Raw genomic sequence first — 19,041 nt, 5'->3', positions numbered from 1 at the left:
AAAAAAAAAGGAAAAGAAGAAATTCTGGACATTCTGAAGAGTAAAATGAATATTTTTAATAAAATAATTCAGTTAAAAAAAAACAGAAAAAAAAACATAATTTAAAATTTAAATAAATATAAGTCAGTTCAAAAAAAATCGAAAGAAATAAATTTTTTTTAAAAAAATTATTTTGGTTCAAAAAAAAAAAAACTGAAAGGGGAATAAATGTTTAAAAAAATCATTTTGGTTCCATAAACCGAAAAAAAATTAGTTTGAAAAAGTGAATAATAAAAAAATAATAAAGAAAAAATATTCTGGTTCTAAAAGAACCCGGAATAAAAGGAAAAATTATTTTTCAGGAAACTGGAAAAAAAAAATCAATAAAAAAAAAATGAAAAAAAATTTGGTTCCAAAAGGAAAAAATTATTGTAAAACATTCGAGTTTTATACAGTTTTTATACAACTCGCAAAATAATAATTATCATGGCGCGATTGACGCGATAATTAAAAAAAAAACTTAATTTTCGCCTAAATCAATATACGGTAGTAAATACATTTAATAATTTGAATAAATTTATTAAAATTATTTAAATTACAAACTAAGAATTTTGTAAAACATTTACTACTCTAGTCTTAGTGTTTAAATAACCCAAAATAAATAAATAAATAAATAAAAACATTGTTAAATGATTCAAAATCCATCTAAAGATAAAAAATAACAAATTATAAATTAATTATTTGCTTTAAAAAGAATTTAATTTATTTAAGAACTTACCATCAGGAATTTCCAGTTCATCTTGTTCTTCTGAATGAAGATTTGGATTATTATATACTTCATCATCATCTATAAGAATATAAACATACTTAAAATAGTATAAAAATTGTTTGTTATTACGTAAAATTTTCACCTACCATCGACATGTTGCTGAGTTATTTTCTTTTCATCATCTAAATTTTAAATAAAAGTCGCGTTAAATAAATTTAATTGATATGGTAATTTAATTCGGTAGTAATTTACTTACTATTTGACTTTATTTGCAACTTTTTAAATAATTTAGATAATTTTTTATTACTATCTAAAAATTAAGATATTAGATTTAATATATATATCAATCTTGATTTAACAATAATTAAAACACATTACCTCTAAAAATAGTAATTACTTTTGATGATTTGCTATTTCGCTTATTTGATTCATTAAAATCATTAACTAAAATAAATATCAATTATTAATCATCATTATGTAATAATTCAACGCTGTAATGTTAATAATTACTTACTATTGTTAGGAATGTTAAAATCATACAATTTACTATGAAACACTATTAGTAGTAAATAAAGTATTTTAAAAATTAAATTATTGCAGTAACCAAAAAATGATAGAAATTATTATTTATACGGTTATACCTTCTTGTTCTTCTATTATAGTAAAAAAATAACATTAATAATGTATTTTAAAATAAATATATTCATTAATAAAATATTATACACTTATACCTTCTGTTGCATTTCTGGGTTCAGGTAGATTTCCAAAGTTGTGAATTTTACTTGTAAATAAACTGCTGCTCGTATAATTTTCTTCTACTTTATTCATTTCTAAATTATCCGTTTCTGATTTGAGTAATTCATCTGACATATTTTGATGATATAAATTAATTTTTTCTATTTTATCACAAACTGTATCAGCGTCAGGTCTTTTTAATGGATCAGCATCCCAACATTCTTTCATTAAATTTTTATATTCTAATGGAGTTCCTGGTACAATTTTTGGCCTTATACCGTTAATAATATTCATTACAATATCATTTTCATGTTCATAATTTATAAATGGTGATTGTCCAGATGAAATTTCCCACATAAGAATTGCAATACTATAAATATCAGATGCAAAAGTATATTCTCTTCCAACAATAACTTCGGGTGCTATGTAAGGAAGATTTCCATATATACTTGTTGAAGATTTATCAGCAGGTCCACAAAATCCAAGATCACTAATATACCAGCAATCATTATATTGTGAATATAATATATTTCCAGAATGTAAATCTCTATGCACTGCTTTCTCTTTATGAATATGATAAAGTGCAAGAGTTATTAAATTAATAATTTTCATTCTATCTTTCCATGTAAGTTGATTATGATTTTGTTGTAAATATTTTCTTAAATCTATATCCATTTCCATCATTACAAGCATATAATTTCCATTTGATGGATTTTGCGTTAAACCAAAACATCGAACAACCTCCGCCCTTTTATTACTTATAGTTAAATGCGATTTAGCCTAAAAGACAATAATTTGTAAAAATACTAGTGCTAATACAAAAATTACAACAATTTTATAAAATATAGAATACAATAATACAAACCTCTTCAAACCAACTTTGATTTGCACTTTCAACATTTTCTAATTTTTTTAATATTACTTTGAAATTTCCAAATCTTTTTAATTGTTTTTTTTCAGAATCCCATTCATAATATCGTCCGCCAATCCAATTTGCTGTATAAATTTCAGAAAATCCACCTTTTGTTAAATATTTAATATTTTCTAAATTACTATATGGGATCCACTCAACTATATTATTCGGCATGAGTGATTCTATTTGACATTTCTGTATTAAATTATCAATATCATCATTTCCAGATGTCCAATTTGAAAAATCTTCTTTTAAATAATTTCGAACACAATATTCACAATATAATGTGGCTAAACATTCTTGCTTACAATTTTCACAAATTCTTTTTGTTCCTGAATTATTTCTAACTTTATTTCGATCATAATCTTTAGTTAATAATCTTATTGCATAAGTTTTTTCATCATTTGTAAGAATTATATCAGCAAGGACTGTTTGCTTTCTAAATTCAAATTGTTTATGTATATCATTGTAAATATTAGTATCCATTAATGTTAACGTTCTATTATTTGTTGCATAAATTAATTCATATCGAAGGGTGGACATAATGTAATCGATAAGAAAGAATGAATGAATGAATTATTTTAAGTTCATTCCACTTGATAAATTAGTAAAATGCAAATTGTTGATCAAACTTCATGTTGTGCCCACATAAATTTTGTGATCATGAGGCGTAGTATTTTACGCCTCATAACCAAAAAAAGAAAAATATTATCGTACTTTCTAATTTTATTTTTATTTTTTATTTTTATTTTTTTTATAATTTGTGTTTAACAAATTTGATTATCATACTTAATGAATACTCGATTATATTGATTAATATTCAAATAATTTGATAAACAAAAATCAATGATTGTTATTCAATAGACTGTTAATTTGTAGTTATTTTTAAATCATACTTAAAAAATCAATATAAACATGAAAGGTCAAATTTTCTTTAGTTAACGGTTTCCATTTCCTAATTTTACGCATTTTAATCGCACTTGTACTTTGATTATCCATATTTTTTTTTTCTTTAATATGACAAGCAATTTAGTTAATTTGTTGGAATTTCACTTGGATATTATTTTAAAAGCCTTTATATTTATTATAATAATTTAAGAGCGTTCTCACTTCTCAAGCATCTCCCTAGATGTGATTGAATGATGATGTCATTGTGCTCAAGTATCACAATCAACAGAAATAAAAAGCTTGAGAAAGCTTTTTTTTGAGCTTCATGATTTCATTTGGCTACAAATTTTTTTCAGATAATTATTACTAGCCGTAACCCGTTATGCTGCGCCGGGATATATTAATTGCATATTATAGTATTATGTATTGAAAAGAAAATTCTGATTTATGTTTAGAAATTTTGTTACTTATATAATATTAATTTTGTTTGTAATTAGAAATTTGTAGAATTGAAAATAAATAAAACAATTCAAAATAAAATAAATAATAAAATTAAATAAAATAAAAATTTAAAAAGGTAAAAAAAAAAAAAAAAAACCTAAGAAAGGGGTCTGAAAGGTAGTCAGTAACCCTTAGAAAAAATTTGTTTATAATAGAAAAATTCTTTTATATAATAGAAAATTTTCTTGCATGTTAATAAAAAACTGAAGTAGTTATGTAGATTTGTATTTAATATTATAATACTGAACATACAGTATAAATTTATATTTATAATATGATTATTATATTAGAATAATACATTATATATTTATTAGTATAATACAACTATCTATATTTGAATGATATAAATTATATTTACAATATTTACAATACAATAATAATGTGAGGTATATTTACGATATGATTAAATTAAAATGATTTAGTATTACAATAACTTAATACAAATATTATAATATTAAACAAATGTTGCAGTATTATAGAATTTATGGTTTATTTATATATGTTTACAGACTCATCACAAAATCAATTCTGAATAATTAATTAAAATAAATTTCTCATCACCAAGAATACCATCATGCGAATGTATTATTACAGAAGATTATATCATAGTAATCTAAAAAAAATTTCCATTATCAAATCTATTGTTACAAAAAAAAAATATTCTTATCACCAAAGCCTATTGTTATTACTAAAAAAAGGTATAAAACTATTACTTAATAGTATTAGAATGACGCCAGTTACCAGGAAGCAAAAATAAAAAAAAAGTAAATTTTTTTTATAACCGGGAACTAACTATTACTAATTAATATTAGTAAATGTCAGTTACCGAACATAAAGAAAGGGCAAAGTCCGATCTATTGTTGGAAAAAAAATTTTAATGAAAAAAAAATCCGATCCGTTGTTAAAAAAAATTTCTAAATTAAAAAAAAATAATAATAATAAAAAAATAATAAAATAACTAAACGATCTATTAAGAAAATAAAAAAAGTTACTAAACAATCTATTAACTAATCGTAAAAAGAAGAACGATATTGTTTTTCAATTTATTAACTTAATAAGTTTAATATTTTTATTAGTAGAATAGTTCAGGCGCAGACAAATATAAACGTTAGGTTACACAGTGAATTTTTTAGTATTTACTAACCTAATATGGAATAGATTAGGCGTGGCAGATCATGTGTTTCATATTACACAATTCAAATTATTTATATATGGTAATCTAAACATGACCAAATTTTTTTAGTTGAAAATTTCAAATTATAAAGAATCAAATATATTAAAGTATAAATTCGCTAATAAATAACATTTAAATCACTAAATCCGAAACATTTGATATGTTTTATATATAAAGCAACGACATTAACTTAAGTGGGCGTATAATTTATCTTAATCTACGAATGTGCTACCATAAATCACCAACACGTCCAGTAACCTCAATTCATTTTCTAGAAAGTTAAATCAACTGTACCACCTCCGCAATCAGCTACTAAGAATGAATCTTTGTGGATTTAACTTTAAATTTATTGAAATATTAGCAAAAGAAAATATACCGTATGGTTCTGCAGCTTCAACTGATGAAACGAATATAATGCTCATGATCTTGAGTAAAGTATATAAATATAAATATAACAATCAGGATAATTAATATAATGGATATACGCTCGGTTGTAAATCATAATTGTTGTAAATTCAAAAGTTAATATTCCTGCTTTACATGCACATTCTCCCATGACTTTAGTTGCTATAATAATACGATATAAACAAAATTAAAAAAACAAAATTAAATAAAATAAAATAAATGGTTTGATCATCATGTACCCATTCGACAGGACGACTTGTCGAGAAAACTTCACAGTAGGCCGTCGTCTTTCTAGAGTTTCTTGAATTAATTTTCTCATTTAAGCTATATAATAATCTTCAATAGCTTATGTATAATATAATTGAGGCTAATTCTTTCTTTCTCATTATATTCAACAGAATGTGAATGTTGTCCTTCTGTATCATCTGATACTTCATCATTTTTTTCATCTATAAAGCTAAATTCCCAACTGGTTACTTTTTTATGCCCTTCATCATATTGAAGTGCTGTGTCTTTTGGTACACCTCGTCCTGGCCTAACGATTGTACCATCAAAGAGTTTAATTTTATGAGGATTTTATTAGACTACGTCAATTAAAACATAATTACCATGAAACTATTTACTACAACAATTCCAGAATATGTAGCCCCAAAATCCATTGCAACGAGAATTCTAATATCATCCATTATTATAACTTTTTATGAAGAACTATAGAATTTTAAAAATAATTACTTATTTTTGGTCCAAAGTGTAACGAAGGTCTATATATATATAAGGCCATTTTATTAGAAAGTGAGTATGTATGTCTTAATAAAATTAAAATAAAAATTTATTCAAGTTTAATGATCGTAAATATTTATAAAAAGTATTCAAGAGTCAATAATTATTCAAAGTTATTATTTTTTTTTTTTACAATATATATTCAATATTATTAAAATCATATTTGTTTGGATTTTAGCTTAAAAGAAAATTATGACTTTCTCTTTTACTGCGCCTTATATGCAATGAGTTACGTAACGTAATTTGGCGTAACATAATTTAGCGTGACACAATTTACTTTAGCGTAACATAACACATAGCAAGCCTATAAAAAATTAAAAAAAAATTACGTTTATTGTTAATCCATTATCCACAACTAATTTAAAAATTATGGCGTCAAGTAAAAAACCTTTAAAACGAAGAAGTGTAACACAAGATCGAGAATTTGTTATAAACCACAGTAAAATTGAATATTCTTTAGATACAGTTAGTGAGAATAACTGGCAATTATTTATGTGGCTCGCTTCCTTGGAAACAGTTGAGAATTATATTTGTTTATTTATTCTTGTTTGGGATACTATTCCAGTACGAAATAGTGCACAATTTTCAAAAGAATTAAGGGAAGAAACTGATAATTTAATTCAAATTATCAAGGAATTAAATATTTCAGAGGAAAACGATAAGAATTATTCTAAAATGTTGGATGATTACAAAGGTTATCGTTTTTTAAGTAACAAAACTTTTAGATAAAATTTAGTTCATGATGTTTGGAAAGAATTGGAAAACTATGGATTAAAGAATAATTTTTTTAATGTTTCGGAACAATTAGACTGTTGTTCATTACTTCAAAAAAAAGAGTTAAGAGCGATGATTTTGTCTAGAATAAAATCTTTTCAATCATTTTCAAGAAAAATAAAAGAAAAAGAATTACAACAAGCACCCCTTAATAATAAAATGAAAGATGAAAATCAAGAAATAATTTTAAGTGAAAATAAAAGTTTGGAAAATCAAATAGTTGGTTTGGCCGATAATAATTCACAAATTGGTAATTCAACAATTCTTGAAGATGAGTTACAAGGTGCTCAAAATATTCAAGAACTTTTGAAAAGCGAAAACGAGAATTTAAAAGCTCAAGTAGAAGATTTAATAAATGAAAGTTCGAAACAGGTAGCTCTTGATAATTTAACAAATTTATCTTTGAATGATGATGGTCTATATAATTCAAGAAAATTAATTCAAGATATTAGAGATTTACAAGATATGCTCTCAGATTTCACAATGGTTCAAGGAAGTGATTATAAGATAATTAACGATGAGGCAAATGCTCTTTTAAGAGTTCTTAAATGCGAAGTAAAGTGCCCTAGTTCGCGAGCAAGCCTTGTTTTAGGGTTTTTACTTCAAAGGATTGCAATTATCAAAATTTTAGAAGAAGTTGAAAAATATTTAACTGCCATGAGTAGAGGGACAGGAAGTCAAGGGATGGCTCTTGAGGGAGATATTGCAAATACCACCGAAACCTTAATTAATCAGACAATATTATTTGAAAAAAGTCGGAAGGGAGAAGACGATATCACTAAGATTACGCCAGTCAAAATTCGTCAAGATGTTTATTCAGCCCTTCGTTGTCGTGGTTTTCCGAGTGATCACTCTTTAATCACAACCACAGCAAGTAAATTGTTGTATAAAATGAATAGATATAGACAAGTTGTAGATGAAGAAACTAAAAGTGAAATGGATGATTTAGCCGTTCAAATAACTCATAAAGTTATTAATATTTTTTATTTTGGTTTTAAAACACAAGCTTCTGTACCAACCTATAAATTTTTCGATGCTGGTCAAGCTTTGGAACCGCATCTCATGCAAGGAGCTTTTGGAAATAATGAATCTAAAAAATTGGAAGTGGAAGTTTGCGGATTTCCTTGCATCGGCATATTTACTGGTGATAAATCGAGTGATAGAATTTTTATAAAAGCCCAAATTATTACAAGATCGAAGCGTTTATAATAGGAAGTCAAATTTTCGATAACCATCAAAGGGGTTATGAAATGAACCTGAAACAGAAGTAGTAATATTTATAGCTTTTCTAAGCGGAGGTTCACATGTATAATTTATTTCATATTTTGAGGAATCGCTTATTCGAATCATAAATAAGAGTGATTAGTAAATAATACTATATGATTATTTAATAAATATTATACTTATTTTATAAATTATTTTTTATATATTTAAATAACGAAAATTATTAAAATAATGAAATGTAGATTTTATGCACAAAGTTGGTTGTTGATCTTTATTAACCTTTCAGATATATAAAAGATGCCAAAGATCATATCATCTTTGTCATCATATAAATCAATTAATAATTTAATACTAAAATGTCTTTACTGTTCAATATGCGAACCAGATTTAGATCCGAATAGAGGTTTAAGTTGAATACTGTAGTGATTAATGTCGTATAAAAGCTTTAAGTTTTACAACACCTTGTATATAATAATGTAACGAATTTCCTAGACTTGAGTCAGGGTATGATGTAGAGATGCAGTAAAAAAAATGTATAAATTGTAAGGTATTTAAAAAATATATTTATATTATTCTTATTAAATACCAAATTTGATTTAGCAAATATTGACTTAGTTAACATTTTAAGTGACTTTAGCCAAATTTCGTTACAATGTTAAATTCTTTATGGCGTTTTAAACAATATCGAGGTATCACAAAAAATTAGAGATATATGGTTAAGACTAATGAATCATATTTAAAGTTGTACATAAAAGACCACTTATTTTGGAAAATATTTTTGTAGAGAAGAATCTGTTTTCTTTTGCTTTTTTTAGTTAGTTCTTTCAGATTTCTCTTTACATGGGATTTTGATAAGTGTATTATTTAATTTTATTTTTTTGCATCTTTTATCGAATGTTTATTAAAAGTTTTGTCTTCTTTTTTTTTAAATGGTATTTAGGCGTATGAGAATCTTTTCTTGATATTTATTTTAATGAAACATTTTCTAATATCTCAATTTTTTTTTTAGACAGCTAGATTTCTGGACGCATAAAATCTTAGTAAGAATCTATTTCTTTTATTATTTAATTAGAAATAAGAATTTCTTCTAATATTTGTTTTTATTTATTTTCTTTTATAGGTTTCATCTAAAATGTGCTGAAGATGCTGAAATTGAAAGTTTTGTAATAGTAAATCTTAATTTTTTTCTTTTGTAGATTCCAGTTTTGATGGGATTTCGAATAATAAGTATTGAAATTAACTTTGAAACTTTATCTTTTTACTTTTTTATTAGAAACATTTTGAACATTTCTTTTATCTTTTTTACAGATCCCTAAGGATTTCTTTGCTTTTTTGTTTTAATTAAAGACATTTTTAACATTTCTTTATTTTTTTTATAGTCTCGAATTTCCTTATTAAGAAATATCTCTGATGAAGCTTATTCAATATATTTTTAACCATTGGAACATGTGCAGAAAAAGTGACTTTCTGAATTTTTCTTTAACAAAACATTAGTTAACAAAATACTTACTGATGTTTCGTTCTTTTCTTTTTTAGACAAGTCTGGACATGTGTGTTAGATGAACAGTGAGGACAGAGGTTATTCGAAACTTATAGTATAAATACTTTACAGTGATAATATTTTTAACAATGCTAAAACAATACTTATCAATGTTTTTAATAATGCTTTCATAAATCATAATGTGTTAACTATATGGTTGCAATAAACTGAATATAGTACAGTTACTATATGTAATCATGCTTTTATAATGTGTTGTATAGTGCTAAATAGCAACACACATAATAATGGCTAAACAATGCAATTATAGTGCAGATATTTTATTATTTAATTTATTGATATTTCAGCAAAGTAATATGTATATATTTTATAAATTTTATCTAATAATTATATTATACAAATTGCCAGTTATCCTCATAAGTTCATGCAGATTTTACATAATTGTTATTTAGGTCGATTATCTCGTATAATCGTATTACTATGTATTACATAGCATAATAATAAAATTATTGGATAGTAACAGGAGTTTATTATAAAAATTGCATGAACGGTCCCGTCAAACCGATAAATTATTATTGGATGATTTAAACTATAAAATAGTCTAATGTGGCACTAGCCGCTACTGGACTATTATTTAGTTTAATCATCCAATAACATATAATCATCCATTCTTTTTTTTTTAAAAAAAAAATTTACATACATTAAAATTTTATGATGAATGATCATTTTTTTCTTTAAGTATCTGTTATGTGCAACGTTAAGGATCTTTTATTTTGCTTAAGTGATTTTATAAGAGTATGCTAATATGATAATATTTTTATAAACTCTTTAAATATATGATTAATACATGTACAATCATTTTGAATATAAAATTTCACTTTCAGTTATTACTACATAATATTTTCACATTTTGTTTTTTATTAGTATACAAACCATATAATAATAATTCTTAAATAAAAAAAAGTGTAATTTCATTAAAAAAATTCCGATTTCATTAAACAATAAAAAATACAATATTTTTAGACGATAAAAAAATGTGCAATTTCATTTGTACTAATCTACTTATAGTTGTTATATATGCTGCTTAAATTATTCATTGTGCTAGCATGTGAATCCAATTTTGATTGTGTCGTAAATGAAAATTATCTTCCAATTTTCTAAAATTTATTTAAATAACTGCTGTGATATTGATATATTGAAATTGTAATTGTAATTGTAATTGAGATTCATATTATATATATATTTATTAAAAACTGCCCTTGTTCACTACATGTTACTAACGAAATTAAGGACTACTTCCTTCCCTTTTTAAAATATAACGTAATATCATAGTAGCCAATCACAAAAACAACAACTATAGCTGAAAACAACAACATTGTATTGCTATTTGTATATATTTATAATGAGGCTTGATGATTGACATACTGATAATCCAAATGAGCGAAATTTGTTTGTCACACATACAATAGGACCCCGAACTATACATAGAAAGGTCGAATCTTAGACTCCTAGTTACTTGCTTATAATGAGCCAAAAATCATGTAGATCGCTTCCATTTGTGAATAATGCCGACCAGCATTACATAGTGCCGGCCCTGAAACAATGCGTAGAGCTAATAGTAAATGTGTCGGTCCATGGCCTCCATGCAATACTTGTGATCAACATAATGCATTATTATTGCCATATATACCCATACTAATAAAGGAGTTTAATAATAATAATCATTTTACTTATCTTTATATCATTTTAAAATTATAACTTATATAAATTCTCAATATTTCAATATAGGTTCCTGTATTTGAAGGGTGAAAAATATAATAATGGTTTATAGCAATGATAATGGTAAAAATCATATTTAACAGTATTTAATACAATTAAAATTCTAAAATTTTTTAACAAATTTACAATAATATACAAATATAATTTAAACTAACTATATAAAATATACAAATAATTTAGCTCGTAAGTTAATAAGTTATTTATAATGAAATAATAATGAATATATTTATTAATCTTGTTATATTTTATGTAAACTATATAATTCATTTAATAAATAATAATACTCTAGTTAGTAAGTTATTCAGTTATTTAAATCTTTATTTATTTTATATTATATTCTATATTCAAGTAACTAAATTCTTTATTTAATAATTGATTATATTACAATTATATTACAGATGGTAAGTTACAATATATATTATATTCGTTTATCTAATATTTTATATAAATCAACTAATTATATTCTTATAAATAACTAGATTGTAAGTAATACATTTAATTTACAGTAAATACTTTTGCATTATATTTATACTAACTAATTAATAATTAATAACACTACAGGGTGTAAGTTAAATCTATATTTCTATTATCTATATAATTTAAACCAACTAAATTCTTTATTTAAAAAAATATTTTGTTAATTTTATTTGGTTGGTAAGTTATAAGTTATTTATTTAATTCTATTATATTTATTTATATACTTATTTAGTATGTAATAAGTAATAATATTTACATATAATTTAAACTTACTAAATTCTTTATTTAAAAAAATTATTTAATAATATAGGGAGTAAGTTATTTATTTCTATTATTACTTATTTACAATATTCACATATAATTTAAACTAACTAAATTCTTTATTTAATAATATAGGGAGTAAGTTATTTATTTAATTCTATTATTATTTATTTATAATATTTACATAAATTTAAACTAACTAAATTCTTTTAAATAATATAGGGAGTGAGTTATTTATTTAATTCTATTATTACTTATTTATATAATATATGCATCTAATTTAAACTAACTAAATTCTTTATTTAATAAATTATTTTGTAATTTTATTTAGTTCGTAAGTTATAAGTTATTTATTTAATTCTATTATTACTTGTTTATATAATATTTACATATAATTTAAACTAACTAAATTCTTTATTTAAATAGAATGTAAGTTATAAGTTATTTATTTAATTCTATTATTACTTATTTATATAGTATTTACATATAATTAAACTAACTAAATTCTTTATTTAAAATTTGTAATTTAATTTCTTTATTTATATAATATTTACATACAATTTAAACTGACTGAATTCTTTATTTAAATAGATAGTAAGTTATAAGTTATTTATTTAATTCTATTATTACTTATTTATATAATGTTTACATATAATTTAAACTAACCAAATTTTTTATTTAAATAGGATGTAAGTTATAAGTTATTTATTTAATTCTATTACTTATTTATACAATATTTATATATAATTTAAACTAACTAAATTCTTTATTTAAAAAATTATTTAATAATACAGCTTGTAAGTTATTTGTTGTTTCTATTGTTATATATTTCATAAAATACTTATCTTTTAATTGAATTTTTTCATTTAAAATTTCTGTTATTTTAGTTAGTAAGTTGGGAAATATAGGTTATTATTATATATACTTACACAAATACTAAAACAGATATTATATTAAATTTCTATTTAAATTTTAGAGTAAGTCTTGATTTTAATCTTATAACTTTTAATATAAATTTCAGTATAATTTTAATTATTTAAATTTATAGATTTGGAAAGATGGAAATGAAATTATGGATCACTTTATTTCGGAAGGAGATTTAAAATGGATTCCTTATGATAAACTTAAAAATGTTGAATATCTTGATAAAGGAGGATTTGGTACTATATACAGAGCTATTTGGTTAAATGATAATGAAAATAGTAAAGTAATTCTTAAATGTCTCAATAACTTAAATGAAAACTTAAATGAATTTTTAAATGAAGTATGACGATAAAATCATTATTTATTATTTTTTTAATTTAAATTATAACTTACAGTATTTATACTAATATGCTATTATTTTTTATAGTGGAAATATCATAAAAGCTGTTTAGGTACAGGTAATATTATTAATTTTCATGGGTTTACAAAAAATCCAGATACTTTAAAATATATGGTAGTAATGGATTATGCAAACAAAGGTAATTTAAGAGGAAACTTAACAATAATAATCAAATATAATTGGAATCAAAGATTAGATATATTATATAAAGTTATTTCTGGACTTAGTGTTATACATAATCAAAATCTTATTCATTGTGATTTTCATGATGGCAATATTTTAAATCACAATAATGAGGATGAGGATAACTTTTATATTAGTGATTTGGGATTATGTCGACCTATAAAATCATCTTTGAAAAAATATGATATTTATGGTGTTATACCATTTATGGCACCTGAAGTTTTAAGAGGAAAATCTTATATTCCAGCTAGTGATATATATAGTTTTTCTATGATTATGTGGGAATTTACATCTGGGGTACCACCATTTAATAATAGAGAACATGATTTTCAACTTAGTTTAAGTATTTGTAAAGGCGAACGTCCTGAAATTATTGAAAATACTCCACAATGTTATGCAGATTTAATGAAAAAATGTTGGGATGAGGATCCATTAAAAAGGCCATCTGCTAATGAAGTGTCTGATATTATTGAAAAATGGATTATTCAGCCTAGAGGAAAGAAAATTAATGAAGAATTAAAACGCAGTGTTATATAATTTATAAATGCACCAATTGGGCAGAAAACCAATTTTACTATTGAATCTTATCCACAAGCATGTTATACAAGTCGCTTACTTGATTTTAGTAGTAAAGAATTGAATGAAATTCTTAAAAGTGAAAATTTGGATGATTGCATAATTAACGATGATATGAATCATTAGGTATGTAAAATATACAAAAAAAAAATAAATAATAATTTGGAAATTTATATATGCAATTAATTTTAATTATTTAATTATTTAGATATTACGACAAATGAAATCAACTAATTATTTGTGTTTCGAAAAAGATTTAAGTGATATTTGATATCTTACATTCAACAGAAATTATTTTTTATTTTATTCTTTTTAAGATTTATTTAAACACTAAGGCTAGAGTTAGTAAAATATTTACAAATTTCTTAGTTTGTAATTTAAATAATTCCTTTTTTTTCATAGCATATCCAAGTATTAAATATTTATATATATATTTTTTTTATTTACTTTGAATTATTTAAACACTAAGACTAGAGTATTAAATATTTTACAAGTATCTTAGTTTGTAATTTAAATAAATCTTTTTTTTTTATATAACTTTTACAATTATTAGATATGAATTATCAAAATAATAATATAAAACCATTTACAAAATATAAAATTAGTGAAATTTTTATTTTTATACTCATTATAATATTTAATTTTATATTATTGACTTTTATTTTAAAGTCTGCAAAAAATATTCTTTATTTTTTTTAATAAATTATATTTTTAAGACAAGACATTACGACATTATACATAATTATACATAATTATTTTAACTTTATAATAAGCATTGACATTGAAATTTTAGGTCAGGTGAGTTAACAGAATAATTATCTGCTAAGTTTTACTGTTTTATTGGTCTAATTCTTATCGGTTTAAGAAGCGTAAGTTTATTTAATATATATATATTTTTTATCGGAATTTTATTAATAGTCAGATGGCAATGCAAGAAAGAGTAAAACCTGATTGCATGACTAGAAAAAAAAATATTCGACCTCTACTAATGCTTGAAGTGGACGGTAAGAAGACCAACTCTTATACGATTAAATGGTATGTATAATTCTGTAATTTTCATCCAAATAATCATATATTCGGATAAATAAGTGAAAGCATAAATAGCAAAAATAAAGGAAATGATAAAATGTGCAATCCAAAAACTGTACTCGAAATTACTCCATGAAAATATTTGTAATAAAATTTCTAGAACTATTAAAGTTAATGAAAAAGGAATAAGTTGTACGACAATCATACAAATAATAACCGTTATAGTATCAAAAATATAACATAGTATAGGAATACTAAACAAAAAGAATCCAACCCAAAAAAATGAGAAATTAATTTTCCATTTAATTTTTTCATATGTGAAATTTGTGAAAAGATTCATAATAAAAAAAAAGTTTTGAAAAATGCATACTAACAATATGATAGTATTTAATGTTGAGACTGAATTATTAAGATAAAGTAAGGCACCTTCACAAATAGTAAATATGATTTGGAAATGAAAACCAATCGGAATTATATCAATCAATTCAAAAAAATTGATAATGAATTTAATGAGTCCTAAAAAGAAATAGATGTCACTAAGATTTGCAACATATTGTCTAGAAAGATTCAAAACAATCGTTGTGATTGATATAATATTCAGTTGTATGTGCAAAAATTCATTCTCTAGTACTTCTGAATATTTAATTTTAATAATGATGATAACCGATAAAATCATCCATAAAATAAAGGACATTCCACCTCTATAAATTGAACCAAAACCTAGGCCTAGATCTGTTGCTGTTTTAACACAATCAATAAATACAGTTGATCCATGTAAAAACCAATGTGTCGAAATATTGTTTCTGATATCCGACTTAAGAAAACGGAACGCAAAAAACAATTCAATACAAGCAATAAAAGCATCAATAACAGTAAGCCAATTGTATTCGATAGTGTTATCATCAGTATCATGAAACAAAATAACTGTATTAACGCTTTGAGTATTCATTTTGCAAATAAAAGGTAAAAAATTAATAGTCGGGACACCCGTATATTCAAATTTTATAAGACCTAAAACGGCGGATCGGCAGATCGGCGAATCGGCGAATCGGCGTTTCGCCGAAATGCCTATGTATAATTATTATTATACATTGAAGATGCTTAGAAAGGAAATATTTTAAATCGTGTGACCTTTCATTTGAATTGTGTATCACATGATGCAAGCTAATTTTGGTAAGACAGTAAATAAACTAATAATTTGATTGTGACGACAGTGACGTTCAAAATTCTATGAATAATTTAAATTAGTTTAGTGCATTCTTAAAACCGGCAAGGGCTTCGAGTTTGAAAAGTTCTCAAAAAATCATTAGTAAACATATCATTTTAGCACTTTGAATAAATAATTATATCATATGAAGACAGAGAAGCATTAAAATTTTGAAAAACAATATATTAAAATAACTGAAATTTGTAATTTTTATAAAATTTATTTATGAAATTTGTAAATAACTTATAAAGCACGAAATAATTTTTATGGAAACTTCATGAAATTATCTATACAAATAAAGTTATTGATTTAAAGTTACAATAAAAGTTTCAATTTCTTGTATTACCTTCTAATTGTATAATCGTCATAATAATTTTAAATGAACTTCCATATCTTATATAATGAATCCTAACCAAAATTAAAACTGGTACTAATATAACTTCATTATTTTCAAATGAAAAGATAAAGTCACCAGATGATTGATTTATACCATCGAACTTTATCAGATAGTTGATCATTAAACTAGCCTACTTGACCTTTACATTTATTCTTAAATGAATTAATTTCAAATCCATCACAACTACCAACCATGATAAATATATAAAGGAATATTCTTTTCAGTACGAATAACTAGTAAATGATTTTTTTTTTTTTGTCAATCCAATTTGAAATAAGCTTTGGTTTGAATAAAACCAGACTCCTTAACTTTCTTCATATCTTGTTCATTACGAAAGTATAAAATAACTTTATGCGTCTTTTCTATATAAACATTTTTAATAAAGGCCACGCTGCATTTTTTGGCTATGAAAAATTTTTTTAGTAAAAGAAATTAACGATGCAAAAAAAAATTCAGCGCTTGCCATAGTACCACAGCGCCTCACTGAACCCAATCTGGACGACTGGATCTAAAAAAGACGAAAAAAAATAATTAGTAAAAGAAATTATATAAAATAATTTACAAATCAAGAAATGAAATTTTAGCGCTTACCATAGTACCGCAACGCTGAACTGGATCTGAGAAGACAAAAAAAAAATTTTTTTTAGTAGAAGAAACTAAAAAAAATACGAAAATTCCGGCGCTAACGTAATACCGCATCACGAAAAAGCAAATTTTTCTTGTAAAAGAAATTAAATAAAAAAATTTTTTTTTAATGCATTAACTTAATCAAATCAAACATAATAATGTGATGAACAAAAACACAAAAAAAAAAGAAAAGAAAAAAAGAAGAGTACCTGTTAATTCTCCGTGTATACCCATATCATGTTTGATTTACAGACCTTGGCCGAATATAAAAACCTAAAAGGAAATGAAAAGAATAAATTACTCTTCAATTTTTTTTTTAGGAAAAAAAAAATTAGTAGTTGAATAATACTAAAGAAAATACGAAAAAAAAATATTAAGAAAATCGACTAAACAATGGAAAATTACATGATGAAAAAATATTTGAGGTTAAGTGTTAATTTTGTGTATTGACCTTAATAAAAACCCCTGCATAGATCTAATATTTCAGGGACAATGATCGCGGGATTTATTAAATCCGTCCATTTCATTCATATTTTATTTATTTATTATATAGCTGTACAAATTTAGAATTCTGCCAAAGAACATTTCAATACGAATATGGAGTAAATGATTTAATAGACTAACACAGAAATTTCTTATCTATTCTATCACAATCATTCTTTGAATTGAATTAATTTAGATAAACAATAAACGAAAAATAAGGAAATCATAACAAAGTGATTTTCAATAATGAAAGACTGTCAATAAAGCCATTTATGTGAAAAATAAAAGACGTGTTACGCACATAAATAAATTCCAATTTTGAGGAACAAGGTTTTATAGCGATTTATAAATTTTGTTACCGAATGCAATATCAATTATATTATTAATATTGTTAAAATTTTACGTTGACGATCATAATTTTCGATTAATAAATATAATAATCGTAAAATAAAAATGTTCTATCATATATAATTAGATTAATTATGCTCATTAATTTTCATTCTTTCTGAGAATCAATGTGATATTATTGTTGTTGTCGTTGCGTAGATTCTCATTAATAGTATAAATGACTTGTAATTCAAAAAAAAAAAAAATTTTATTCGTGAGAATATTTAGATAAACAAAAATGGAAGTAGCTTACCAAATGTATAAATTTTTTTCATTTGTAAATGATCAACTTTCTGTATATAAACAAATAAATAAACAAATGGATTTTCCATGGTCTCTTTCTTTTTCATTTTCTTTTATATATTTATATTAAATTATCTACAACGTAAGTTATTAAGTAAAATGACTGTTATTTCATTGCGTGAATATTACACATATTTATTGATTAATTTATTAAAACCTAGACGAGATTATATGAAACAAATTTAACGATGGATTTATGTACTATGACTGTCATTTTAATTTCAATTTGCGGTATAACTTTCATAACGAATAAATCAATTGAAAGAGACTACAAAGTCGAAGCGAAGGCTACTCAGTACTTTTCTTTATCTTTGGGTAGAGATAGAAATAAAAATTCAAAAGCAAAAGTATCGAAGTAAGTTAATTTT

At 23.5% G+C, this 19,041-nt stretch overlaps 5 protein-coding genes across 5 annotated transcripts; 2 read left to right on the top strand and 3 right to left on the bottom strand.

Annotated features, from left to right (window-relative positions):
* Nucleotides 1-673: 673 nt before the first annotated feature.
* On the bottom strand, nt 674-1,576 carry OCT59_009730 (uncharacterized protein; the record flags this gene model as incomplete). Its single annotated transcript, XM_066132555.1, has 8 exons — nt 674-684; nt 758-826; nt 895-930; nt 1,005-1,058; nt 1,127-1,192; nt 1,263-1,304; nt 1,390-1,401; nt 1,480-1,576. 8 exons carry the CDS (start codon nt 1,574-1,576, stop codon nt 674-676), a joined length of 387 nt encoding a protein of 128 aa, XP_066000190.1.
* Nucleotides 1,577-5,688: 4,112 nt separating this feature from the next.
* OCT59_009729 (uncharacterized protein) lies at nt 5,689-6,050 on the bottom strand (the record flags this gene model as incomplete). The annotated part of the gene is made up of 2 exons (XM_025328131.1): nt 5,689-5,899; nt 5,965-6,050. 2 exons carry the CDS (start codon nt 6,048-6,050, stop codon nt 5,689-5,691), a joined length of 297 nt encoding a protein of 98 aa, XP_025168014.1.
* A 463-nt stretch (nt 6,051-6,513) lies between these two features.
* OCT59_009728 (uncharacterized protein) lies at nt 6,514-8,127 on the top strand (the record flags this gene model as incomplete). The annotated part of the gene is made up of 2 exons (XM_066132554.1): nt 6,514-6,838; nt 6,953-8,127. 2 exons carry the CDS (start codon nt 6,514-6,516, stop codon nt 8,125-8,127), a joined length of 1,500 nt encoding a protein of 499 aa, XP_066000189.1.
* A 5,102-nt stretch (nt 8,128-13,229) lies between these two features.
* Nucleotides 13,230-14,201, top strand: OCT59_009727 (uncharacterized protein; the record flags this gene model as incomplete). Its single annotated transcript, XM_066132553.1, has 3 exons — nt 13,230-13,421; nt 13,509-13,620; nt 14,020-14,201. 3 exons carry the CDS (start codon nt 13,230-13,232, stop codon nt 14,199-14,201), a joined length of 486 nt encoding a protein of 161 aa, XP_066000188.1.
* A 1,604-nt stretch (nt 14,202-15,805) lies between these two features.
* OCT59_009726 (uncharacterized protein) lies at nt 15,806-16,218 on the bottom strand (the record flags this gene model as incomplete). Its single annotated transcript, XM_066132552.1, has 2 exons — nt 15,806-15,826; nt 15,901-16,218. The coding sequence occupies 2 exons, from the start codon at nt 16,216-16,218 to the stop codon at nt 15,806-15,808; spliced, it is 339 nt and encodes a 112-aa protein (XP_066000187.1).
* Between the last annotated feature and the right edge of the window lie 2,823 nt (nt 16,219-19,041).

The sequence above is a fragment of the Rhizophagus irregularis genome, chromosome 18 (genome assembly GCF_026210795.1).
Source record: "Rhizophagus irregularis chromosome 18, complete sequence".
Classification (NCBI taxonomy): Eukaryota; Fungi; Glomeromycota; class Glomeromycetes; order Glomerales; family Glomeraceae; genus Rhizophagus; species Rhizophagus irregularis.
The sequence above is the reverse complement of the archived record's forward strand: the minus strand, read 5'-3'. Positions and strand labels throughout refer to the sequence as shown.